The sequence below is a fragment of the Equus przewalskii genome, chromosome 14 (assembly GCF_037783145.1).
Source record: "Equus przewalskii isolate Varuska chromosome 14, EquPr2, whole genome shotgun sequence".
NCBI lineage: Eukaryota > Metazoa > Chordata > Mammalia > Perissodactyla > Equidae > Equus > Equus przewalskii.
In genome coordinates, this window is record NC_091844.1 from 69,232,299 (window position 1) to 69,246,887 (window position 14,589).

At 59.1% G+C, this 14,589-nt stretch overlaps 1 protein-coding gene across 12 annotated transcripts in view; it reads left to right on the plus strand.

Moving 5' to 3' along the window:
• OTOF (otoferlin) overlaps nucleotides 1-14,589 on the plus strand; it is a 99,162-nt gene that overhangs the window by 82,211 nt on the left and 2,362 nt on the right. For 2 of the 12 annotated variants that reach the window (XM_070573069.1, XM_070573067.1), the window contains 21 exons: nucleotides 748-909; nucleotides 1,045-1,164; nucleotides 1,673-1,834; nucleotides 1,950-2,112; nucleotides 2,635-2,765; nucleotides 4,170-4,199; nucleotides 4,625-4,747; nucleotides 6,479-6,545; nucleotides 7,425-7,561; nucleotides 7,686-7,820; nucleotides 8,217-8,354; nucleotides 8,666-8,793; nucleotides 8,892-9,062; nucleotides 9,603-9,763; nucleotides 10,486-10,628; nucleotides 11,007-11,095; nucleotides 12,822-12,920; nucleotides 13,073-13,314; nucleotides 13,458-13,636; nucleotides 13,743-13,843; nucleotides 14,307-14,509. In XM_070573069.1, the coding sequence (XP_070429170.1) occupies nucleotides 748-909; nucleotides 1,045-1,164; nucleotides 1,673-1,834; nucleotides 1,950-2,112; nucleotides 2,635-2,765; nucleotides 4,170-4,199; nucleotides 4,625-4,747; nucleotides 6,479-6,545; nucleotides 7,425-7,561; nucleotides 7,686-7,820; nucleotides 8,217-8,354; nucleotides 8,666-8,793; nucleotides 8,892-9,062; nucleotides 9,603-9,763; nucleotides 10,486-10,628; nucleotides 11,007-11,095; nucleotides 12,822-12,920; nucleotides 13,073-13,314; nucleotides 13,458-13,636; nucleotides 13,743-13,843; nucleotides 14,307-14,509 (2,884 nt within the window). The remainder of the gene's footprint in view (nucleotides 1-747; nucleotides 910-1,044; nucleotides 1,165-1,672; nucleotides 1,835-1,949; nucleotides 2,113-2,634; nucleotides 2,766-4,169; nucleotides 4,200-4,624; nucleotides 4,748-6,478; nucleotides 6,546-7,424; nucleotides 7,562-7,685; nucleotides 7,821-8,216; nucleotides 8,355-8,665; nucleotides 8,794-8,891; nucleotides 9,063-9,602; nucleotides 9,764-10,485; nucleotides 10,629-11,006; nucleotides 11,096-12,821; nucleotides 12,921-13,072; nucleotides 13,315-13,457; nucleotides 13,637-13,742; nucleotides 13,844-14,306; nucleotides 14,510-14,589) is intronic. The other 10 variants (XM_070573071.1, XM_070573070.1, XM_070573074.1 and 7 more) reach the window with 6 other exon arrangements.

The following is a 14,589-nucleotide window of genomic DNA, read 5'->3' on the forward strand; positions in this document are numbered from 1 at the left end:
GCCTCTGGCACCAGGAATCCCTAACAGCACCATATCTACCCCTTCTTCTCTACACCCCACCTGCATTGACGGCCACCTCCCCAGCCCACCCCAGAGCTCCATGGCCAGGGTGCTAATGCAGAAGCTGGGAGTCGGGGCTGCTGACCAGCCCCCTAGGAGCCCCAGGTGTCTCCTGTCCTGTCACTGCAGCCTGACCCCTTCCCAACGCTGTGGGCCTCTGAGGTCTCAGGGAGGAGATAGGCCAGGCCGTCCCCACCTCCTGGCACAGAGAGACTGAGCTCAGGCCCAGAGTCTTCAGGAGATGCGCCCGCAAGTCCTGCTGTCCTCAGCCTTCCCTCATCCCCGGGGCCCCGCGACCTGCTGCCCACAGTCAGTAACAGCCTCACAGTTCTGCATGGGAACTCTCGAGTGGGGGAGAGAAGGATTGGGGTGACCCCTCCAGAGCTGGGGAGCCACTTACTACAAGCCACCTCAGCTACTGGGGTACCCTGAGACAGCTCTGGACTGGAGGTGGGAGGACCTTATTTCTAGTCCTGAGTCCTGCATCTGCCATTCATTGCCAGCGTGGCCTTGAGCAAGTCTGTGCTGGGCCCCGAGACTTGGTTTCCCCCATCTGTAAAATGGGGTGATCGCACCTGCCCCCTTACAACTCTCCGGGCTGCGGTGAAGACTAAATGAGATCAAAGGTGTGACCGTGCTGGGTCAACTCAAGCACCCAGAGGCCACCGCGGTTGTCTGTCGCGTCAGGGCAAAGCCGACTTCATGGGCCGAACCTTCGCCAAGCCCCTAGTGAAGATGGCCGATGAGGCGTACTGCCCACCCCGCTTCCCGCCCCAGCTCGAGTACTACCAGATCTACCGCGGCAACGCCACGGCCGGAGACCTGCTGGCTGCCTTCGAGCTGCTGCAGGTGGGGTGGCAGGAGAGAGGGGGCTGGGCCGGGGCTTCCCCTGACTCCTCAGATCACATAGCAGATAACTCCTGGGGAAGGAGAGGGCCCTCCCCAGGCTCCCCAGGGTGTGACACTATGACCTCCGGTCCCCAGATTGGGCCGGCAGGGAAGGCCGACCTGCCGCCCATCAATGGCCCGGTGGACGTGGACCGGGGTCCTATCATGCCTGTGCCTGTGGGCATCCGGCCTGTGCTCAGCAAGTACCGAATCGAGGTGAGTGGGGGCGCCGCTCGGCCCGTCCTCTCCCTGCCGTGGTCGGGCCCCGCCGTGCTCTCACTTTCTGGCCCCTTCACTTGCCACTAAGGGTCAGATGCACATATTACACTGTTGGCACTAAACCCCAGGGGTCTTCAGCAACCTCAGGCCACTCCTCATTTTTCAGATAAGGAGACTGAGGGCCCAGGAGGGGAAGTGATTGTCCAAGGTCACACCCGGAGCAGCAGCAGACCCAGGCTCCCACCCCAGCCCAGTTCCTGTCCAGTCTCCACTGAGTCACACTGCCATGTTCTGGGACTCTTGCCAGGCTTCATGTCTGCCCCCACTCCCACCCTTCCCCCACAGCCCCTTGGCGACACCCACCCCTCCTCTGCTCTCCCAGCTCTGCCCCTCCTGAGCCACTGCCCACCCACTACCCAATTCCTTCTCAGGTGGCCCAGCCCCCCACAGCTGGCTCCCTTGACTGAGGGGCTCTCTTCTTCCCCACCCCCCTCCCCTCACCCAGGTGCTGTTCTGGGGCCTGCGGGACCTGAAGCGGGTGAACCTGGCCCAGGTGGACCGGCCGCGGGTGGACATCGAGTGTGCGGGGAAGGGGGTGCAGTCCTCCCTGATCCACAATTACAAGAAGAACCCCAACTTCAACACCCTCGTCAAGTGGTTTGAAGTGGTGGGTGCAGGCTCTGGTGGAGCCAGGCAGAGCTGGGTGCGGCTGGGGTGCTGGGCACGGCAGGGGCCTCTGCCCCCCTCTCTGAGTTCAGGCTCTACTTGGCTGACACCCCCAGGACCTCCCAGAGAATGAGCTACTGCACCCGCCCTTGAACATCCGCGTGGTAGACTGCCGCGCCTTCGGCCGCTACACCCTGGTGGGCTCCCACGCCGTCAGCTCCCTGAGGCGCTTCATCTACCGGCCCCCGGACCGCTCGGCCCCCAGCTGGAGCACCACGGGTACGGCCACACCCCGGGCCCAGGCCCAGCTCCACGCCCTGCACGCAGGGGCTCCAGCTCCCAGTCTAGTCCACAGAGTTGCCAGTTTGTTCCTCGGGGGCACGCCCAAGTGGGTGTAGGGGAGGCCGATAGGGAGGTCCCACTCTGGGGGCCAAAGACAGCTGCCCAGGGCCACCCCTCACCCTAGGGCACAAGGGACCAGAGCTGGAGACGTCCTGAGAGGTCCCGAGGGCAGATTGATTCCTCTGCCAGTTCCTGGAGGAGACCTGGCCCCGCCCGGCCTCTCTCCCAGCCTCCCACCTGGCCCGGCCTCCACTATTTCACTCTGCAGCAGCTCGCTGCCCTCTCTGGCTCACTTTCTCCCTCTCCTCATGCCCATCTTTCCTCCCTCAACTGCCCCATCCCTCCCTCTCCCCTCAGAAAGCTTCAGAATCCGCTCTGGTCTTTCCGGCCACCCCTGACTCTCACTGTCACCCCTACTCCTCTCTGTCTGTCTGCCTGTCTGTCCATTTCTCTGTCCAGTCAGGCTCCTCCAGGGCTGCCGTGTGCTGTGCAATGGGGTCCCCTCCTCTCACCCCACAGGGGAGGTTGTGGTGAACATGGAGCCAGAGGTGCCCGTCAGGAAGCTGGAGACCATGGTGAAGCTGGATGCGGTAAGGGTCAGCCCCACTCTGACTGGGAATGTGCCCCTGCGCGTGGCACTTCCCGGGAACCGGGCTGCCTCCTTTGGCGGGTGATGGTGGAGGGTCAGCCCTGACTGCGTGTGCAAACAACTGTATCCTGGTATGCAAGACTGTCAGTTCGCACATGTTTGTGCACACGTGTGCACGAGTGTGGTATGCATGTGTGAGAGACAGAGAGAGCAGTAATAATTTGAGGGAACAGCCTGCAATTATTTTTGCTCCAACAAGACACCTCAGGCAATGGATTCCTTGTGCGAACACCATTGCTCTTTCCAGAGGGTCCCTGGTTTTCCATCCCAGTCACTCACACACAGCTCTCCCCAGACCTGGGCTGGGGAGGGACTTGCAGGTGGAAGCTTCGTATTCCTCCTGGCTTTGAGACTAGGGCCATTTATCTGCCCGAGCCAGACCTGTCAGCTGAGGAGATGGCATCTGCAGGGGAGGGCAGAATGGCAGCCAGCCTGGAACAGGCCATCCTGAGTCCAGACAGTGCTGAGGGGCCGGAAGTGGGCTTCCTCTCCACCACATCCTCAGCATCCTATTCCCGACCTCACTTACTTTACACAGCCTGGGGCATCTCCTGGCTTCTGAGGTCTGCGCTTGGTCTGAAACAACCCTGCCTTGGCCCATAATCCTTGACCTCAGAGGGTCCTGGCCCACCAACTGAGTGAGCAGTGGGCACAGCTCTCAGGAAAGGGGAGCAGACCAGGCCTGGTGGCGGGCCTGCAGCCCTGGGATGGCACTGCCAGGGCCCTGGGGCTGCGCCTGGAGATCCCACGTGCCCCTCAGCTGCCGGCCTCCTGAGCTCCTCCCTGCGGAGCCTGTTCCTCCTGGGGGGGCAGGGAGGGAACCCCCTAGTTTCAGGCCATCAGTGAACAAGACAGAGGACAGCACTGGCCTGAGCTTCCCCGTGGTCCCCGAGGCCCCAGGCTCTGGTGGGGGGTTTCACCAGAGTCCTCTTCAGCTATGCAGTTGTGTGTGTGGCCACTTAATTTTGAAGGCACTTGCCCTGGTAAAGGAGGAAAAATGGAGTTTGGAGCTGCCTCCATCGAGGCAGAATTACTGAACTCCTCCTGCCTGCCGCATCAGCGCCTCCCCCGACCTTGACTGCCCTTGAAATTATCTGGGAGTTGACAACCCTCTCAGGGTTGGGTGCCCCCACCCAGAGGGTCCGGGAAACCTCTGCCGAGCAGACCTTTTTCAGCTCACCAGGCAGCGTGCCCTCGTGAGTGCACAGTCAACCCCGTGAGCCCAGGGCCTCCGGACACACAGTGAACGACCCTGCATGAGCCCCTCCTCCTCTCTCCTGACTGGGCCACTGCATCAGGCCCTGGGGACTAATTCTGCCCCTGCCTCCTTGGTTCTCCTCCGCAGACTTCTGATGCCGTCGTCAAGGTGGATGTGGTGAGTGTGGGCCCATCTGGAGGGCTCTGGGAGACAGGACCCGACACTGGCATAGGATATCAGGCCAAGAGGCCCAGCGTCAGGGACTGAGCCACCCCCAGCCCCTGGATGCTCTGGCCAGCACACCCCTCCAAAGAGGGTGGGGGAGAGAGCTGCTTGAGCTGCAAGGGCCCTGAGTGCCAATCCTGCCTTGGCCAGGGGCTCATGTGGGCAGGTCATGACCCACCCTGGGCCACGGCATCCTCCTCCCAGAAAACAAGGTCCTGCCTCTTTGACATTGGTGGCCCCACAGAGCCTCGTGGAGCCCAGGGCTTCCCGGGAGCACATAGTCAGAATGGATGGGGGACACTCAGATTATCGAGGGCTCTGGGAATGGCCAGGGCGCAGGGACGTATGTAGGACTCTGGACCTGGCCAACCCTCCAGGCCGAGGAGGAGAAGGAGAAGAGGAAGAAGAAGGGCAGCTCGGCAGAGCCGGAGGAGGAGCCGGATGACAGCATGCTGGACTGGTGGTCCAAGTACTTTGCCTCCATTGACACCATGAAGGAGGTGAGGCCTCGGGCCTAGGCTGGGGGTGAGGAGGAATCGGGCCGGGGAGGTGACGCCAGCTCCACATAAGATCCTCCTATCCAGCTTCTTTCCCGCTCCCGACGAGAGCTGACTCCCCCACTCCCTTAACATGAGCTTAGAACAGCCTTGTCTCGCACCCTTGAGGTTCTGGCTCGGAGCTCACCTTTTCCAGGATGGTGGTCCAGCCTACCTGACCTGGCTTGGTTTTCTCTTGTCCTCATCCGTTTATGCCACAAACATCTCTTGAGCGTATATGATGAGTCAGGCACCATCCTAGGTGCTATGGGAGCCAGAAGACGCCACACCTGCCTGAGGAGCCCTCAGTTTACTGGGCAAAATGGACATGTAAGCAGATACAGTACAGTGTGGTAAGAACGGCACATCAGTGCCTGGGGAGTCAGGGAAGGCTTCACAGAGGAGGTGGCCTTTGAGGAAGAGGAGAAACATGTGCTCAGAGACCAAAAGGGAACAACGATTTCTCAGTAGTACTAGTACTTGCACATCTTCATACTGTCTCACTTTACACATCTCAGTCACTGTCGCTGTGAAATGTTCTTCCCCTGTTGCCTGCACATGGGTTCTGTCTGCTGAGTCAGATTGCAAGTTCCAGAAAATGCATTTCTCCTCTTCCTCATTTGTCTCTTCTCTGCGTTGCCTACCTAGCTCAGGACGTTCCCTGACGGACCTACTGATCAGGAGGGACATATGCCTGTGATTGTGTTTCCCTGGTAGGACCTGAGCTGATCCAGCCACACTCTCCCCAGACTCTTTCCGTGACCCAAGCCACGTGTGATGTTTGCCATCCATATTAATCAGGGCACAGGCTCAGCTGCTGCTGTAAGGTAGATTGGTGTGAACAAGACAGACATTTCTTTCTCCCATAATCGCTCAGGAGGTGGGGGTTAGGCTGGTATGGTGCCTTGATGGTGACAGGGACTAAGACCCTGCCATCTCGGTACTGGTATCTGTATGGTTAGAAGCTCGCTGTCTTGTCCTAATACCTGTGCACAGAAAGGCGTAAAGAGAAGAAGAGGAGGTGTATTCCTTTCCTTTTAAGGGCCCAACCCAGAAGTTGCACATATCACTGTGTTCACGTTGGCCAGAATCTAGTCCCTGTAACCACATTTAGCTGCAAGGGAGGCTGAGAAATATAATCTTTAGCCAGGTGGCTGTGAGCCCAGCAAAACTTCTAAAGATCAGGAGAGCAGATAATTGAGGGACACCTCGTTGTATCTTCTCCCACCATCAGCCCCTGGATTCAGGTTGACCAGGCTGGAGCTCCATGCCTGTCGTCTCCTTGTCTCTACTCCTGTAATTCGCACCAGCTGCCACCAGACAGCACCTTGGTTCAAACCTGGTGATTGCGTTTCCTGTAGGTGGGGTGTACTGAGTGATAGAAAATAAAGCACAGTTTCTTACTCAGTTATACTTTTCTACGTTAAAAACAAAATACCACCAAGAAGCAACATTGAAGGACACTATCTGTCTTAAATAATACACAAAAGAATCATAAACTCCTAAGTACGGCTAGTTATATTATACACGGCATAAACTTTTTTCAGCCCACTTAAGCAGAGCGCATGCTGGGTTTGAAACCCGGTATAAGAAAGAGTTTATGCTTCTCGGCATTTAAGGCTAGTCTGAGACCACAGGTCAACAGCCCCTCACCAGGAAGGCCACCTTCCCTCCTCTCACCTGATCTTTTGGCAGCAACTTCGACAGCAGGAGGCCTCGGGAATTGACTTGGAGGAGAAGGAGGACATGGACAACGCTGACGGTGAGCCCCGCAGCCCTGGATCTCTGCACCCCTCTCCCCACCCCTGGATGGCCCAGCGCCCCTGCCTGACACACCAGCTGCTTCTTTCTCCCTCCCATGGGCCCTCACGGTGCAGGAGCCAACAGCAGATACCATCAGGCACCCTGGGCACCAGGGAGCAGGACTAGGCCCTTATCTAGAGTGGCTTTTACTCTGACCAGTTCAGCAACCACAGTGACGGACAGACATTTAAAGCCACAGAACATCAGAGCTGGAAGGGATCTCAGAGCTCATCTCATCCAGCATTTTCCAGACCTTTTCTGTGGAACACTATTAATGGGTATTCTGGAGGGTAAAGAGGGTTCTGGGGTCAAATAAGTTAAATAAGTTCTTTGTTGCGGGACTTCTCAGTACCTTTAATATACAGGTCTTATTATAAGTCTCTAAAAGATACAGCATAAAATATTTCCCCAACTTATTTGACCACGATGTACCCTTTCTTCCAAAGTATTCCAAGAATTCCCACACCTGGTGTTCCACTGAATGCAGTTTGGGAAATGCTGATATAGAAAAACCCTCTTAATATTACAGACAAGTAGACTGAGGCCAGAGAGGAAAGTGACCTGGCCCCAGACCTATGTTCCTTCCATGCCCTGCTCTGTCAAAGGGTGTGACAACAGTCTTGGACACATTCCCAGCATGACCTTATTGGTGCCCTGCCCCTGTGTCCGACAGACATGTCAGGGAGTATTGTCTGCCTTTCACGGGTGATACACGGAGTCTTGCAAAGTTAAATTAGCAAAGTAAATTTAGCGGTGGAGCTGGGTCTCCAACCCAGGCCTTCCTGCTCCATCATTTCTGCCCCGAACTGACTAGGCCCCCTTTTATGGTTCTGGCCAGGCCTGAGGGGGCCGATGAAGGGCAAGGAGAAGGCAAAGGCAGCGAAGGAGGAGAAGAAGAAGAGGATCCAGGGCCCGGGCCCCGGCCAGGCGTCCGAGGCCCCTGAGAAGAAGAAACCCAAGATCGATGAGCTTAAGGTGAGGGTCTGAGAGCGGACCCCGCTGGGGGTGTGGGCTCACAGCTGGGCTGGGAGGTGGCAGGTGGGCCAAGACAGAGGCCGGTGGACAGTCCTCGTCCCCCTGACGGCCCGACCCGGCTCAGGTGTACCCCAAGGAGCTGGAGTCTGAGTTCGACAACTTTGAGGACTGGCTGCACACCTTCAACCTGCTGCGGGGCAAGACCGGGGATGACGAGGACGGCTCCACCGAAGAGGAGCGCATCGTGGGCCGCTTCAAGGTCTGGAGAGGAGCGCAGGCCCAGCCCCTAAGCCCCAGGCCCTGAGCCCTGAGCACCCCTGCTCCCACCGCACCGGCTCTCCTCCTCACCCCCAAGCCCAGGGCTGACACTCAGGGGAGCTGTCAGCCATGCTGGTTGGTGAAAGATGAAATACTTCCATGCTGGCTCATAAAGAGCATCTGCCCTGAGCCCCCACCCCAGTTGCCTCTCCCACCCCCGCCACTGCCATGGCCACTCCCTCCAGAAGCCCTGATGCCTCGCATGATCCAGCAACTACAGGGTTAAGGCCCTGCCACAGCAGGATGCAGAGACCCCAGTGCTGTTGGCTGATTTGAATGCCACCCCTGCCTGTGCCTGTGGGAACCTGCACCCTGATCCATACTTGCCTCGTCCCAGGGCTCCCTCTGCGTGTACAAAGTGCCACTCCCAGAGGATGTATCCCGGGAAGCCGGCTACGACCCCAGCTATGGCATGTTCCAGGGCATCCCCAGCAATGACCCCATCAACGTGCTGGTCCGCATCTATGTGGTCCGGGTGAGACCCCCTTGCAGCCCCCGAGTCTCCCAGTCCTCCCGCCCAGGAGCAGCTGAAGCAGCTGCAAACTGACAGCCCCTGGCTGGGAGGCACCAGGGAGGTCATCTGCTCTAGTTCCCTCCTTTTATAGAGGAGGAAGCCCAGGCCCAGAGAGGGGCAGTGACTTGCCCAGGGTCACACAGTAAGTCTCCTCCCTCTGGGCCAGTGCTCCTGCCTTTCACCATCGTGGGACCATCAGGGAGGGGGTGAGGGCACTGGAAGATGAGGAGGGTGTGGGGAACCCGCTCAGGAGCACCCCTCCCCCATGTCAGGCCACCGACCTGCACCCCGCAGACATCAATGGCAAAGCCGACCCCTACATCGCCATCCGGCTAGGCAAGACTGACATCCGCGACAAGGAGAACTACATCTCCAAGCAGCTCAACCCTGTCTTTGGGAAGTAAGGCCTCCTGGCGCCCCCGCCCCTGCCCTGTCTTCCCCTGCCCAGCCCACCTCCCACTCCACCTTCAACCCTTCTCCCAACCCCCATCCCGCCAGGTCCTTTGACGTCGAGGCCTCCTTCCCCATGGAATCCATGCTGACGGTCGCCGTGTACGACTGGGATCTGGTCGGCACCGACGACCTCATTGGGGAAACCAAGATCGACCTGGAGAACCGCTTCTACAGCAAGCACCGCGCCACCTGTGGCATCGCCCAGACTTACTCCACGTGCGTGGGGCGGGGCACGCACATGGGCCTTCAAGGGCCTGGACTGCAGATTCCAAGACGAGGAGAGAGCTGAGGGGTCGCAGGACAGAGGAGGCAGACAAGGAGAGAAAAGTGGGCTGGCAGGAGGGGCAGCACTGTGCACGAGGAAGAGTCCACTGGGGATCTAACGGCCCTGTGCCACAGATAGGCTGTGTGACCCTGGGCAAGCCCCTTAACCTCTCTGGTTATCAGTTTCCTCAAGGCAGTCTTTGAGGTTCTAGAGGAGTGGGCACAGTGCAGGGAGAGTGGAATGCAGAGCGCGCTGCTTTGGGGAGGCTGGATGCTCATCCTTGGGACACTGGGTACGTGGGGCCAGAGCCTGGGACCTGAGGCATCAGCCTCCAGCAGCCCTAGTGTCTCAGCTGAGCTTGGAGCCCAGGGCAGGGCCCTCTTGCTGACCCAGGGTGATAGGCAACTTAAGAGAACTGTCAGAACCAGTTGTCACCCGGGGATGGCCCAGCCCCACCTGAGCCCACCAAGCCTGTCTGTCCCCTCCCACAGACATGGCTACAATATCTGGCGGGACCCCATGAAGCCCAGCCAGATCCTGACCCGCCTCTGCAAGGAGGGCAAAGTAGATGGCCCCCACTTTGGGCCCCCCGGGAGAGTGAAGGTGTCCAACCGCGTCTTCACTGGGCCCTCCGAGATCGAGGACGAGAATGGTAAAGGGGCGCTGGATGCGGCCATGGGGTGTCAGAGGCCAAGGAGGGACCCCCATGTCCCCACAGTGGGACCTCGAGGCCCAGCCTGGCGTCTCCTTAGACCCTCTGCTCATCAGCCCCGAGTCCCACTCCTGTCTGCCGAGCCTCTGCCCTTCACCTCCTGCTACAGGGCACTGACCCACTTGCTGCCTTCTTTCTCCCTCTCAGCATCCCTGTGGGGTAGGGAGAGTCTCCCCATCCTGCAGATGAGGAAACTGAGACCTAAAGGGTTGGAGTGTCTTCCCCAAGGTCACATGACTCTTAAGAGCAGAGCGAGGTCGTGGGCCCAGGTCCTTCTGGCTCTAAGCCCTATGCTCTCCCCACTCCTTCACTCATGTGGCGCTTCCCAGAGAATCGGGAGGTATCTGTGCTGACCACCTTCAGGGTGCTGGGGCAGGAAGTGGATTCTTCCCCTCCCAGAGCTCACAGCCCAGAAGGATTCTCTGGTCAAGTCCCCCAGGCAGAGAAATCCCAAGGACACAGACCTCTCTGGGCCCTATGGGGCAGCTGAGAGCTTGGGCAAGCCACTTCTCTCTGTGTGCCTCAGTTTCCCCAACAGTAAAACGGAGATGGGCAGATGGGCGATGGCTCAGGGCCCTCTTTGTGCCCCTGAGTCCCCAGCCCAGCACAGGTCTCTTGTCCTGCTGAGCCCGTGTGTGCGACTGACCCGCTGGAACCCACAGGTCAGAGGAAGCCCACAGAAGAGCACGTGGCGCTGTCCGCCCTGAGGCACTGGGAGGACATCCCCCGCGTGGGCTGCCGCCTGGTGCCGGAACATGTGGAGACACGGCCGCTGCTCAACCCTGACAAGCCAGGCATCGAGCAGGTGACGCTTGCTCGCCTGGTCCGGATCTGAGGTCCTTTGGTATTTGGAATCGGGGAGTCCCAACCTGAGTCCGTAAGAACGGATCCTCATGCTATTCTCTGCATTCCCCAGAGCCTGGGGGCACCTCCCCACCAAGGCCCTTCACGGTAACTCAGTGGCACGGGTCTTTCCTTTGAGTGAGAATGTGGAGACCTGGGGTGTCTCCCTCAGAAGCTGTGATTGGCTATTGATGATGTCATAGGAATTCCTGGCGTTCAAGGATGGAAACTGATGAAATGGGTCCTGAGACAGCAAAGGTTGGGAGGGAGAGGAGAGGTGGCCGTCCTGGGCAGACGGGAGAAGTCTGTGGGGAGGTCTGCCATGCCCCCTCTTCCTCAGGGTCGCCTGGAGCTGTGGGTGGACATGTTCCCCATGGACATGCCAGCCCCCGGGACGCCTCTGGACATCTCTCCCCGGAAACCCAAGAAGTGAGCTGCTCAGGCCCAGGACCACTCCCTCCCTCCCCGCACCCCTCCCACCTCCCCTGTGGCCCCAGGAATGGTCAGTTGGCATTCCCTGGGCACCTCATGTGGCCTTGTGGGGGGAACAGACCAAACCATCAAGAGAGTTGTGGGGCCTGCCCCGGATGGGTCCCCTTTGCTGAGGCAGGGGCCACACCCCCGTCTGTGTACGGTCGATGAGGGCAATGAGAACACGCCAGCATCCTCCAGTGGACTCTCAGCCTCACCGCTGCTCTCCTCCACACGCCCATGCACACACACATGGCACTACCATGGGTTCCCACACACACGTCCACACGTACACTTGCACACAAGACACAGAACTCCTGAGAGTCTGCTCCGCTCTCTGACAGTCCCCACTCGAGGCTGTCATGAAGCTCGACCACGTTTTATTTCAAGAACCTGCTGATGAGATGAGCAGGAGTGAGTGCCCAGAAGAGGCAGGAGCATGGTAGAGTGGAAAGAGCACTGGACCAGGAGCCAAGCCACCTGCCCCTGCTAGTCGACCCCGGCCAGGTCGCTTTGCCTCCCTAGTCCTCAGTTTTCCCATCTGTAAAGTGGCAGGATGGAGTCACTGCCAGCTCTGACACCCTCAGTGCCTAGAATCAGGACCAGCTTCATGGGCGCGTGGATTCACACAGCGTCCCATGTTTATTTCATGATGGCAATCTTGAAATTCTTAATGATATTTTTTTTGAGGAAGATTAGCCTTGGGCTAACATCTGCCACCAATCCTCCTATTTTTGCTGAGAAAGACTGGCCCTGAGCTAACATCCGTTCCCATCTTCCTCTATTCTATATGTGGGATGCCTGCCACAGCATGGCTTGAAAAGTGATGTGTAGGTCTGCAGCTGGGATCCGAACCAGCAAACTCCGGGCCGCTGAAACGGAACATGCGAACTTAACCGCTGCACCCCCAGGCCAGCCCCTTGAAATTCTTAATGATTTTTTAACAAGGAGCCCTGCTTTCCCTTTATGCCCTGGGCCCACAAATCATGCAGCCAATTCTGCCTGGAATAGCCTCCCGGTCTGAGGCCATGCATGTGCTGTTCCAGAGCCTGCCACTTGGGGACACCCCAACCCAGGTGTCACTTGTCCAGGGCGTTAACTCCAGTGAGGCCCACACTCCCATTTTTAGTGGATGACTCAACCTCACTCCTAATGGTTGAAATGTAACTACTTCATTTATAATGACAATTACACTTGGAGGAGAAAATCCTCTTTGGGGTCAAGGACATAAAGGAAACCAAATTCCCTGGGTGTCCGCTGCCGGCTGCTGGGTAAACTTCACTTGGAACTGCCGTGGAGCTTCTGGCCTCTGCAGACAGGGGAACTTGCTCCTGACTCTCTGGGCCCCGCTTCAGCCACCCCCCAGCAGCCGGCCCCTGCCCCTCCCTGCCCTGAGGCCGCCTCCCTGTCCAGGAGTGTGCTGGGGGTCCTGGCTGTCCACCAGACAGGCTTCCCCCAGGGCTTGCCATGCTGGCTGGCTGACCTTCTCTCGCTCACCAGGGGCCCCAACTTCTCCCCATCCCCTCAGCATCTCCCCACATCTGCTCTCGCAATCCCAGCCTGGCCCAGCCCTGAGTCCCCAAGACTACTGGTCATCTCATCTCCAGCCCCCTGCCCCATCCTAGACCCAAGACCCTGGGGAAACCCCACCCCCAGGCAGGTGATCAGCCTCTACCCTGCCCAGGTACGAGCTGCGGGTCATCGTGTGGAACACGGATGAAGTGGTCCTGGAGGACGATGACTTCTTCACTGGGGAGAAGTCCAGTGACATTTTTGTGCGGGGGTCAGTGAGAGGCCCCCTGGCTGGGAGGGAGCTGAGCTGGGGAGCCACCTTCCTGGGAGGCAGGAGAGGAGGGAGAGGACAAGGGGAGCTGTGGGGTGGGGAGAGGCCCCTCTGGGTGTGGCTGCAGGTCTGGAGCGGGTGGCATCCCGCAGGTGGCTGAAGGGCCAGCAGGAGGACAAGCAGGACACAGACGTCCACTACCACTCCCTCACTGGCGAGGGCAACTTCAACTGGCGCTACCTGTTCCCCTTCGACTACCTGGCTGCCGAGGAAAAGATTGTCATCTCCAAGAAGGAGTCCATGTTCTCCTGGGACGAAACCGAATACAAGATCCCAGCACGGCTCACCCTGCAGATCTGGGATGCCGACCATTTCTCCGCGGACGACTTCCTGGGTGCAGGGCCAGGCTGGGCGGGGGGGACTGGGACCCAAAATGGAGGGGATAAGGCAGGGGGAGGTAAGGACAGGTGAGCCCACCCCAGGTGAGTGAGGCATGGGGTCAGTCTGACCCGATCTCTGACTCTGAGGTTGCCACAGGGGCCATCGAGCTGGACCTGAACCGGTTCCCACGGGGTGCAAAGACCGCCAAGCAGTGCACCATGGAGATGGCCACGGGGGAGGTGGATGTGCCCCTGGTTTCCATCTTCAAGCAGAAGCGCGTCAAAGGCTGGTGGCCCCTCCTGGCTCGAAATGAGAATGACGAGTTTGAGCTCACGGTGGGCACCAGCTCTGCTCAGGCAGAGGGCAGGGCTGGGCCAGGCTGGAGTGCCGATTGCCTGGCACCTGGCCCGGGCTCTGGGCCCAATCTGTCCCTCTCTGCAGGGCAAGGTGGAGGCGGAGTTGCATCTACTCACTGCTGAGGAGGCGGAGAAGAATCCTGTTGGCCTGGCCCGCAATGAACCTGACCCCCTAGAGAAACCCAAGTGAGTGCCCTGCCTGTCAGGCCACCCTGCCGCGCTGGCCCCTGGTGGCCCTGGAACAGGAAAGAGGACCAGAACCTTCTGGTCTTCTTGCCCCCGCTCTGCAGGCACCTCTGCCCTCTCTGTCCCTCCCTGGGCCACAGCCTCATTGTTCCTCTCCTTCCCTGCGGAATCCACCAGCTCCTTCTGAAGCAGAGCAGGGGCTGTCCGTCCTGGGAAGCAGCGCCCCTCGCGGGAAGGCCACACTTAGCAGAGTCAAGTGCTCTTCCTAGCTTCAGTCAAAGGCAAACAGCTGCAGTGGTGGAATTTGGGGCCCCAGGCAGCCTTGATGGCTGTGGAGGTGGCGGGAACTACGCACACTCAGCCCAGGGTCAGGCCCCTCCTGGCTGGGGCCCCTCGCCATGCCCTGAGCCCTCACTCCCTGTGTCCTTTCTCCGTGCCCCCTCCGCTCCTCTTGCTGCTCCAGCCGGCCCAACACAAGCTTCATCTGGTTCTTGAACCCTCTCAAGTCTGCCTGCTACTTCTTGTGGCACACATATCGCTGGCTGCTCCTCAAACTGCTGCCGCTCGCGCTTCTGCTTCTCCGCCTCGCCCTTTTCCTCTACTCTGTGCCTGGCTACCTGGCCAAGAAGATCCTGGGGGCCCGAGCCCGGCATCCTCCTGGGTCTGGTACTCCTCCCTTCTTCCTCTGGAGCTAGGGCTCATGAGCTGAGCAGCATGCAGAACACACACGTGCACATGCACAAGTG